Raw genomic sequence first — 11,590 nt, forward strand, 5'->3', positions numbered from 1 at the left:
GTATATCAAATATAAAAAAAGTATATAGAAAAGTATACAGAAACCTACTTTTAAAATAATCTTATGATTGAGTAAAACCAATTTTATGATTGAAGGATTTATTAGTGGGACACCTGATTAGGTTCTTGAAGAATAAGATAGCAGTCTGTCTCTGATTTCACCACAAGAAACAAAACAGAACAAACAAAAATTAAAGGTACATTGGTGACTCAAAATTACAGGATTTTGAAGTGAATTTACAGTTAATGGTAAAGCAGTAGAGAAGAAATACATGCTAGGTGATATACCATATAATTAGCATATTCTTAGTAGGAGAACATTGTCAGATAGCTTTTGTAAATAGTTACCCTAGGATGTAAATCCTTAGTAGGAGTTGCTATAGTTGATACTACTATTTAAAAATAGATATTACATTATGCTTTACAAGGTATTCTTACAAAATGCTGAGAAGGATAGGGAGCCAAAAAGCAAGAGAGCATGAGAAGGAGAAGTGAAGCATAGCAGGCTGAATCTTGCAGCCTTTTAGTGGAACAGTTCAGGAGACACAGGCTTCCCCCTGTGCTTATGTCCTTATAATTGTAGGGAAAAGGAAAACCTGATTTTTAAATTGAATGGCCTTTTTTTCCTCACCTTGAGGAACAGAGAACTCATGAGATAAAATGTATCTCCTTTTGCAAAATACTTACTTTGGTGTTAGATAGTTGAAACAGTATTGCAATTTTTGTAGTATTACTTTTTTGGAAAGTGGCTGCTGTTCTGAAAACCATGTCTTTTCTACCATCTGCAGTCTCTACTTACGTACAAAAGCTAAATATAGAAGCAACAATTTCTATTTTTGATTGCAGAAATGGGTAGATTTTTTAATTATACCTCTAACACTCCTCCCCTCCAGAACAGGCGTGTCTTTCTGTCAATAAAACAAAATAAAGATGTGATGTTAGTCATCATCCTTGAAACTATGGCTAGTAGAAACGGCACTGCTCCTGACTGGGATGCCTCTAATGCTTGGTAGATCCCCGGCAGTCAACAAGTAAAAGCAAGTGGCGAGAACATTGGTGCAAAGTGAAACAGGAACAGCTCACAGGAACTTGTGCGACCTTGTACAAGCGAATGTTATGTGGCTAAGACTTTAAATAGACTGCATTTAACTTTAAATGGTATTACAGAAAAGGGGAAATCTGTTTGTGAGTAGGGTTTAAGATCTTTACTTACAGCTGAGTATTGAGGGGGCTGAGATGTGTGCTGGCTGTTCACTGGAGAAGTGGTACCTGAAGGTCTTAAACAACGTTTATCTGTAAAAGAGGAAGAAAAAGCAAGCCTGAGTAATTCAGTAATACTGTGTTTTAAGAAGAAGAGGTTTTAATGTTCAAAATACATTTTTCAGGTCAGATCTTGCCATTTTTATAGCATTTTAATTTTTTCCTTTTCAGAACTTAACCATTATTTTAGTAGCTGTATTGAGGACATAAGCATGACCCTGGTAATAGCTTTATGGTTAACCTCCTCACTGGTTAAAAAAAAAAAAAAGCCTTCACAAGCTGATACACAGTTAAGGCAGACATTTGACTGACTAAACTGTGAATAGATTAGTGAATTTGTTTTTCATTTGAACCTTTGTTCTTGGCAATGCCGTTGTGTTGTTCTGGTTTTGCAAGGGGTGTGTGGGGGTTTACTCTCTAGAGAACTTTTTAATTTTTACTTAGCTTTTAATAAATACTGCACCCATGGCCATCTAAAAGAAACACACAGGTTGTACACTAGCATGTGTTTTCGAGTCATTAATTTTATATCTTGAGGGCATTGTTACCTGTCTAGGAAAGATGGCAAAATGGGATGTATCATCGAGTTTTGCCTTTCTGAAAGACATTTTCAGACCTTTCCACACTCTTGTATCCTGCCACATTATAGTTACTGGGCAGAACATACTGTGGTGGGTTGACCCTGGCTGGACACCAGGTGCCCACCAAAGCCGCTCTGTCACTGCCCTCCTCAGCTGGACAGGGGAGAGAAAATATAACGAAAGGCTCGTGGGTTGAGGTAAGGACAGGGGAGATCACTCACCCATACCGTCATGGGCAAAACAGACTTGACTTGGGGAAATTAATTTAATTTATTACAATCAAATCAGAGTAGGATAATGAGAAATAAAACCAAATCTTAAAAACACCTTCCCCCACCCCTCCCTTCTTCCCAGGCTTAACTTCACTCCTGATTTTCTCTACCTCCTCCCCCTGACCAGCGCAGGAGACGGGGAATGGGGGTTGTGGTCAGCTCATCACACGTTGTCTCTGCTGCTCCTTCCTCCTCAGGGGAGGACTCCTCACACTCTTCCCCTGCTCCAGTGTGGGGTCCCTCCCATAGGAGACAGTCCTCCACGAACTTCTCCAACCCATGAGTAAGTCCTTCCCACGGGCTGCAGTTCTTCATGAGCTGCTCCAGCGTGGGTTCCTTCCACGGGGTGCAGTCCTTCAGGAACAGACTGCTCCAGTGTGGGTCCCCCACGGGGTCACAAGTCCTGCCAGAAAACCTGCTCCAGTGTGGGCTCCTCTCTCCACAGGTCCACAGGTCCTGCCAGGAGCCTGCTCCAGCACAGGCTTCCCATGGGGTCACAGCCTCCTTTGGGCATCCACCTGCTCTGGCGTGGGGTCCTCCATGGGCTGCAGTGGATATCTGCTCCACTGTGGACCTCCATGGGCTGCAGGGGCACAGCCTGCCTCACCATGGTCTTCACCACGGGCTGCAGGGGAATCTCTGCTCTGGCGCCTGGAGCACCTCCTGCCCCTCCTTCTTCACTGCCCTTTGTGTCTGCAGGATTGTTCCTCTCACATATTCTCACTCCTGTCTCTGGCTGCAGTTGCGCAGCAGGGTTTTTTCCCCTTCTTAAGTATGTTATCCCAGAGGTGCTACCACTGTCGCTGATGGGCTCAGCCTTGGCCAGCAGCGGGTCCATCTAGGAGCCGGCTGGCATTGACTCTATCAGACATAGGGGAAGCTTCCAGCAGCTTCTCACAGAAGCCACCCCTGTAGCTCCCCTGCTACCAAAATCTTGTCATGCAAACCCAATACACACAGAGGCAAAAAGCAGATTTTTTAAAATGTGTTTTCTCTGAAATCACAAAACAAAAATGGTGTCTTTTTGGTATTTCAGGACAGTCTTACATAAACAACAGAAGATGCTGACTGCTGACTGAAAGTTTTTACCACTAACCAAGATAAAAACAGTATTTGGAAATTACTTCAGATTTCCAAATAAAAAGCCCAAGTGAGTCGTTGGAACATAATGTAGAATATCTTGATGTTCAGACTGATTGTGATCTGCTCACACACTGATAAATTTACTCACATTGAAAGCCGCCTATTTGTTTAGACATCAAACTAACTTCCACAAAAATCAGTAGAAAAATTTTTGCTGACTTTGATGTGAACTGGAGCAAGCTTTCATACATATATTGATCCTGTATTTTCAGATATTTTTGGTTTCTGGTTTCCATTCTTCCTTGTCTAGGATTTCCCCCCAGTTTTTAATTATTTAAAACCTCCACAGAGTGTTTATAATGGCTTCGAGCAATGGATAGCTAGGATGATATTTCACTTCTGTAAATGGGATATTAATTGGCTATGTATGTTTGGGCGTTAAATGTGACTTAGAATGGCTTTAGTAAACCAAAACTTGATTAATGCAGATATTTTGCAAGGTTAAGAATGCCTGAGAAATACACTCAAAGTAATTGCTTATTACTGCTATTGAAAGCAGCAGAGAATGCCTGTAAAAAGAATACTACATTTCATCATCTGGAGGAAAGTTTCGTACGTTCTTTACTATGTTTTCCATCTTAAAGGTTTTTAGGCTTAAATAGCAGCAGGCTTTTCTGAAACAGTTGTGGGTTTGACCAGCCAGTTTTTTGCACATTCCAGGTGGAATGGGATCATAGAATTTCTCCCATGAAGGTAATATTAAAATTACAAAAGCAGCATGTAATTATTAATGTAACATAATCTAATGGAAATAAGGGTAACTATTGAATATGAAGATGCAGACAAAGCTCCTCTCTTGTTCCTGCCCAGCAGTGTTTTATTTTTCAGTTGAACCATTTCATTTTAAAAAATACCTGCACTGAAAACCCCAAGTCTGTACTGTTCCTATTTACCTCTAGGTTTGGCTCACTTTCCACAGACAGCAAAACTTACCTGCATATTCGGATTCTTGTAGAGGTTTGGCAGGAAGGATTCTCAAAGCATGGATGGCCTCCAGCGTGGAAGAACTTACAGTCTCATAATCACCTTCTTCCTCCTCAGATACTTTGGAGGAAGATTGTAAGTCACTCTTGCCCTTCATTGTCAAATCTTTGTTCTGGATAGAAGAAGAGATACACAGATAATACAAATAAATTTAAGTTCAAGATTAATTTCAGATTTGGAAATATTTGATTACCAGAACCAGATGTTTTGGTGCACAGGAAATTTTCTGATGGAAATTGAAGGGTGGGAAAGTAGTTGAGCAAGGGTTTTGAGGATCTAAATTTTTTATTTAGATTCATAAAATAGCCATTTGGGAGTCAGTGTAGGTCTCTCTCTGAATTTGGCCTGTCACCACTCTTGCAAATATAATGGGAGTGTTTAATTTTATGATAATTGCAGACATTTGAAACTGTGCCTTTCATTATAATATTATCCATGTGGTATTTGTATTGTACTGACTGTTTACATATGTTACTTGCAAGAATATATTAACTAGCTCATCACAAATGTCACACTTTAAAATAAAAACATTCACTGTTTTTGAGAATTTGTGCTAGCAAATGTGCAGTCTAAGTGAATGCGATAGCAAGTATGTATTGAACAGTGGAGTCCACAGAAATGTGGTGCTGAGAGTGACTCAGGATGTCTCTGGATGTGTCTCTACACTTGTACTAGGTTTGTTCAAGACTATGTTCTGGTGTCCTGCTCCACCCTTCATACTCACTGTTTACACGCTGGAACATAACTGCTGGCTTCCTTCAGGAGGAGACATGCACAAACAGCGCAGAGCTGAGACTACTGCTGAGTGAACTCAACTGAGGGCAGCCAGTGTCTTTGTAACTCATGTTTTGCTACCAGAGACAGTATAGGTGCATCCACATACTTGGATCTTCCCTGATGTTTGTTTTAGTCTCTTCTTGAACTCACTAGTAATGGGGAATCAATAGCTTCCTGAGGTCTCTTCTTCCACTAGTTAACTATCCTTTCAGTTCATGCTTTTTCTCGAGGGCTACAAATTAAACCAATTTGTTTTACCTTCCAAGGACACTAAAAAAATTGATTACTATCCACTTTATTTCAACCTTTATTATGCTAAATGCCTATAATTATATTTCTTTTTAGTCTTCTCACTAAGCAAGTACAATTCTTTAAAGCTTTCCTGAGTTGTCAATCAATTTAAAAGATTTTGAACCTCATATCCCCAGTGTTACTTTCCTGTGAACTCTCTCCAGGTTGCACACATCTTTATTATAACATCAAGCAGACCTCCAAGAAGTGTTCTTGACAGTACATTTCAGGGGGAGGTTTGCCTTTTTATAACAGTACATTAAAAAATACCACCACACCCTAGACAGACCCCTGCAGCATACCTGGGTTTGCAGGCTCTTCTGCTGCGTAACTCTTTCCAGTTCAGTAGCAGACTACTGTCAACTAGGCTGAGGGTGGATATTTTTTCAGTCAATTGTGCAAACACTTCACACATTTTCATCTAGACCAGGTCTCCAGGTTTCTACTTGTGAGACTGTCTTCTGGGAAATGTCAAAGACCTAACAAAAATCAAGACATATCACATCTACTGTTTTCTTTCTCCCCATTATGGTCCTATTTCTGCCGAGAAGGAAGTTACTTTGGTTTGAGGAGCTGATGAGATGTTCTTCGTGTTCTCATTTGCAATTTTTTACATAATCAGATGTATTATTTCCAAAAGATGCTTTCAGACTGACTTTGTTTAATAGTGTCTCCAGATATCCAATGAACCCTCAGGATTTGCTTGCTTTCTTGTAAGAAATTGAGGTTACTACTGTTCTTTTCCATTGGAGAGTTCTCAAAGGTAATCAATTAATGTCTCAGAAATTACTTCAAATATTTCCTTAAGTGCTTTAGCATAAGTAAATATTCTCCTGGCTGTTCTGCTCTGTGCTATTACTGTCTTTCTAGTTGGTATTAATCCCATATAGTGTCTGATTGTAATTAACCTTTCTATGAAACCTGAAGCAGCCAAAGTATTGATTGCATGAACCTTTTTTAGTCATCCTTTACTTGTTCAGCTTGCTTATTAAGCAATAGACTTGTGCTTTCTTTTCCTCTTTCTCTGACTTGTAAGGTATTTGCAGTCTTTTCTTATATGCCTGAGCTGAAACTCAAAACCAGCTTTCAGATACAAATGGGAAGACATTGAAATGTGTACTGTTAGCTTTTCAGCTTTCATTTGCATTGGTTACATATTAAACCTTGAGGTTTATGACTTACATACTTGTTCAGCTTGACTCCTGTTATTTTCATATGATCTTATGATAAAGATGTATTTTAGATTCAGACCATAAATGGAGAATTGACTAGTGAGTGAGTCACTTCTCTAATCTAGCTCCCACTAAAACAAAGTAAAAGTTCTCATATATACTTCAAAATTCTCATGCTTTATTTTGCATTAACAAACAGTGAGGATTAAATTTTCTGTTACTAGCGTTATAGCCAAGACGATATTAACATACCTCAGGAAGTGAAAGAAACATAAAATTTTAGGAAGAACAGCGTGATACTTACAAAATAATAGGTATTAGCAGGAACAGTTCTTCTGTTTTCTGTATGAAATGGAGAAAAAATGTCAGCAGGCATCATTCTGTAGAAAATGATACAGTAACTAATAACTTACATAAAGGAATAAAAATCTGCCAACTGCACAGTATTTTACAGATACTAAAACAATGGAGATGAAGCAAATCCACTCATGAGTTGTTGACCTGTGCACTGCATGAGGAAGTAGCTGTGTGGAAATGGGATTCACAACCACCAGCACGTCTAAGCCCACCCACAGAAAATACCCAGAGAAGGATGTGCTTGAACTCCTCTCTCTCTGTCTCTTCTGAGTTTTGCTGCTTGGTGCAGAACTGTAAGGGCTCACCCCGGTGAGCTTGGGGATCCTGGTCTGGAAATCTCTCTTCTGAGTAGAAACATATTTTGTTCCTTTAGTGGCAGAAGAAAATCTGACCTCCTGCTTTCAACACTGAACTGGAAAATGAGTTGTGCCGATATATTTTCTGTAGTAGCACAGCACTTGCCCAGGAAATTGGAGTCCTGGTTTTAGCTTGAGAAGCTCCAAATTCATGTTTCCCAAAACTCCAGCTACCAGGCTGTAAACTATTCTAGGTAGTGGCTGTCTGCCTGTGGAAGTTGTCTCATGGTATAGCCAGGAGAGCATGAGTTACAGAGCCAAAGAGCTGGTGAACAGGAGAGTGAGTTCTGCCTTTAACCTGATTTACACATTTAATCCAGTGACTTTTTAATGCAAAACAGCCATGGTAGGTCCTTGCCCAGTACGTGTTCTTGTTCTGGACTGTTGAAGCAATCCTTGCTTAGGCTGCCTGTAGCCTCACAAATCTTGCATCTGTGGCTACATAATAGCCTGATTTCAAAGGCAGAGCATGAAAGTCCTTCTATTACATATATTACAGCATGCTCTAATGCTTAGGAGGAAGGGAGAATTGTGGACTGAAACCCTTTTATGCCAAGGAGAGAGTTAAAACCAGGACGCCTTCTTGCCCAGGTGTTGTACCCTGTGCAAGTGTGTGAAGGATGGGCAGCATCCCACAACCCTCCCTTCCAGCCGTGTTTTGAAGGAAGCCAGTCTTTACCTAAACAGCCTCTTTACATTTGTCACTATTGTTCTTAAAAGAAGGTCTGAATACTGCATGAGCCTGGTATTGCAGACTTTTGTATACCCCAGCAGATGGCATTGAATCTTCATTTATTCAATATATGTAGTACTTTTATCTCTGCTCAGATGGTCATTCGTGGTTGGGGGGGGGCAGGGAGGGGGATGAGGAGTTATTAATGCAAACTAGTTGTCTGATTTTCTGTTTAGTTACGCTGGTGCAAATCAGGAGTAAGCCCAGTTAAATTAATGACATTGCTGAGGAAAACTGATGCAGACGAGGATAATTAGGTGGTACCAATATAATAATGAAAAAAGGCAGTCAGTGTCTTAAATTGTAGCCTTTTTACTTCTGTTAATAAAAAATGGTTATTCTATCCTCAACAATAAGAAATTAATAACAGTGGTAAATATCAAAGCTATTAGCCATGCATTTCCTGGCTTAATGCTAAAAGGGGACTGTTTGACACAAGCCTTTAGGGTGATTTATTGCTATCCAACATCAGTTTACAATTTGATGTCCAGGTTAGTTTATAATGTATTCTGTTATGCAGGGATCACAAGAGTTTGGAGGAACTCCAGCCCTCCCTCTCCTTTTCTTCTAACCACCACCTCTGCACAGTGTGAGTGAAGGGAGAGGCAGCGTTGCTGCTTTTCTGCTGGCATTTCCTTTACATAAGGTGAATGCCCAAATATTTGCTTTGTGCTAGCTGAGGAGTGCAAACCAGCTAGAAACTGCTTCTCCTGTTATTTAGGGATGACATTTTGGTAGAGAAGCTGAATATTTCATTCTGTCAGCTATACTGAATGTATTGGGCCTTCAGAATGAGAAGTGCTGCATGCCATCTGGGTGGTGGAAGACTGCTGAAGAGGCTCACTGCTTGGGGGGAGACTATTTCTGCTATTTACTATACATATCACCCTGGACCATCCAATTTCCTGGCTTCTGGTGCACTGGCTGTTGTACAGGGATGAAAGAGGACAGAATCTTTGTGCCATGTAGTTGCAATCAGCTGGACATTCTAACATCAATATTTTTTCAGTGCAAGCTAAAGACCTACAGCTGGCAGGAGTCAGAGTCTTCTCAAGCTATAGGGACTGATCATATTTTAGTCAGTCTGAAAAAATTTTGTTGCTTTGCTACATCTTCTGTGAAATTAATAAATGAAGTCTATCAGTTATAACAATAGTAACGTGTTCTATTTCTATGGCATATGCGTGGGTGTGTTTCTGCCAGTTGACAGAGAATGCCTGATGTCAAAGGACAAAAGGGAAGAAATTAATTTCTCTTTAATTTGCAAGGGAATAAAATTGTGTGCATTTTGTGGCAACCTTGCCTGCTTTTCATGGTGACCTAAAAAATTATGTTCAAAAGAGTGACAGGTTAGCAATTTGTACATGAAAACCCAACGTCAGAAACGTAGCCTTTCTTTAAACAAGAAAGCAGAAGGTAAATCTGTTCCCTTTTACTTCCCTGAGTTTATGAATGCACAGTGTTTTTTCAGTCACTGTTTGTGGTGTTTCAGCCAGTGACAAAAAGTGATAAAGTATTGTGGGTTATATTTTAATAAACCTTGTGATCCTGACAGGGTATACCTCCTAACCACTTCAACAGAAAAAAATGAGGCTGGAAATGCTGCAAGGAAGAACCTGCATAGGAGTTTTCAGAATCACTTTTTTTTCTGTCTGGTCCAAAAGTACAGTGTAAAAACTTGTCATGTTAAGTATATTGGCATCTCCCTCTAGCCTCTAGAGGGGTTAGGCAAGACAAGTAGAAGCTTCTTGAATTGGATAGGTTTAATTCCAAGACCAAGCAAAAGCCTAGGCAGGCTTTGCTTCAGAGACTGTGAAAAAGGCATGTGAATAAATGCCACTTATGGTGAGCTTTTGTGATATGGCCAGCTATCCATAAAGAATAAAAGACTTGCAATAAGATGATAGACTGCTGCATTGTATTTCTCCAGAACTGCTTTTTCCAGCCCTAAATCTAAATCTTCTGTATCATACTGATATTGAATGCATTTAAGCAAACTTCACATAACACAATAAACATACAGTATACCAAATAAATTTATCTGGCTAGTTGTGCCCCTATTTAGTTAGATAATTTTATATGCTTTGCATTAAATATCTCTTAGCTCAACTACAGTTGTGAAATATGGTATCATTTTCCACTGACTTAAGTAGGAACAGTGTTTTACTTATGACATCAATGTGATTTAAACACATGCTTACTCTACTGACCATAATCTGTCACGGAATTGGATTTAGAGATCTTGTGTCATTGTCCCGTTGTTTTGGAACAGCAAACAGCAAAAAGAGAGGAATACTTCATGAGTGGCGGCAGAGGAAAAAGGAAAGTTCCCTTAGTTGCTTTCTAGAAGTCATCAGCCCACGTAATGTTTTCAGTCTCCCAACAAGAGGATGATTTATTGATGGCTGTTTGCAGTCTATAACATCACGAAGCCAACTTTTTTTTGGGTCACTCTGGAAGTAAATACCTTTTTGCTTTCTTCGTTAGTGGGTATCCCATTTCCAATTAGTGGTTATCCATTTCTTTTCCTTTTTTCTTACAATTAATTTTAATTTTTATGATCTTACAATGTTCTGATCCTTTACTCCTTGCATGTTACAAACTATCACTGACTCTGAGTAGTAAGTATGGTAAAAAGACAGGCTATAGTACTTCCTTTTTCAGTATTAAAAGAATTTTACCTTTTGGATGTACATCCAGATTCATTGCTGCACATATGTTTGGGCAAGATCTAAAGACATAAAAAAAGAAAAAAACAATCCACTATAATATTAGAAATTGCCTTTGTTCTATGAAACTTCTCAAAGACTCTAGCTTAACAGAATGAGTGAAAGCTACAAGGATAATAATTAAAATTGAAAAATTATTTGGCAGATTTGGAAATTCAACAATCTTGGGTCAAAGCTTACATTTTTGTTCACTTACAGCTCCAAGTTTGGTACAGTTACAGACAGCTCTAGTCATTTTGCAAACATTCGTTTTAGACATAAATATTGTAACAGTCTTATTGGTGCTTTAGCATATTCAGTATATCGTTCGAGGGATGAACTTGCTTAGGGAGCTAGGAGCTAAACCTCTCTTTTAGCATGCAGCTGTGGCACTGCAAATGGCTCCCTTCCCATTCTGCCAGCCAGCAGAATAGGTATAACAGTTTCCCCTAGTCCTGGTGTGGTATTCTTCCATCCTGCTATTACTCTGCCATAGGGAATATATGAGGTATATTGAGCGTGGAAGAACACATAAACAGATCTTGACTTTACGCTAGTGTCCTGGATGATGGTTCTCTCGCCATCACCCTCTTTACCCACTGGACCTTAGCTCTGTCCAGCTACATTTATGGGTCGTTGCAGTAGTAGTACTTAGTATTCAGAAACAACAACAAGAAATATTTTGCAATGAAGATGTGGCCAGGGATGACATTAGGACTGCATTAATGCACACTTATTTCATCTAGTACCTAAGCGTCCACCCTTGGAATTGCCCAAAGTTTGTGAAATACCAACACAAATCTTTGAGTTTCAACTGCCCCACTCTTAAAATTACAAGATAATTGAGCTTAGCAGCAGCTTTTGAACAAAGAGTGAAGCTGAGTGGTTTCCTGTTCAGTGAGTAGGCTGTAAACCACACTAGAGTCATCTGGTCTTTTGCTGTCTGCTGCTTAGAGC

The 11,590-nt window shown here is 39.5% G+C and overlaps 1 protein-coding gene across 1 annotated transcript in view; it reads right to left on the reverse strand.

Moving 5' to 3' along the window:
- Positions 1–10,646, reverse strand: part of CLNK (cytokine dependent hematopoietic cell linker) — a 34,944-nt gene extending 24,298 nt beyond the window's left edge. The window contains exons 1-5 of the mRNA XM_072862479.1: positions 10,607–10,646; positions 6,784–6,821; positions 4,189–4,351; positions 1,213–1,292; positions 871–907 (exon numbers count right to left, since the gene is read on the reverse strand). Coding sequence (XP_072718580.1) covers positions 871–907; positions 1,213–1,292; positions 4,189–4,351; positions 6,784–6,821; positions 10,607–10,631 — 343 coding nt within the window. The 5' untranslated portion in view covers positions 10,632–10,646. The remainder of the gene's footprint in view (positions 1–870; positions 908–1,212; positions 1,293–4,188; positions 4,352–6,783; positions 6,822–10,606) is intronic.
- Positions 10,647–11,590: the final 944 nt, after the last annotated feature.

This window comes from Ciconia boyciana, chromosome 5 (genome assembly GCF_034638445.1).
Source record: "Ciconia boyciana chromosome 5, ASM3463844v1, whole genome shotgun sequence".
Taxonomy (NCBI): domain Eukaryota; kingdom Metazoa; phylum Chordata; class Aves; order Ciconiiformes; family Ciconiidae; genus Ciconia; species Ciconia boyciana.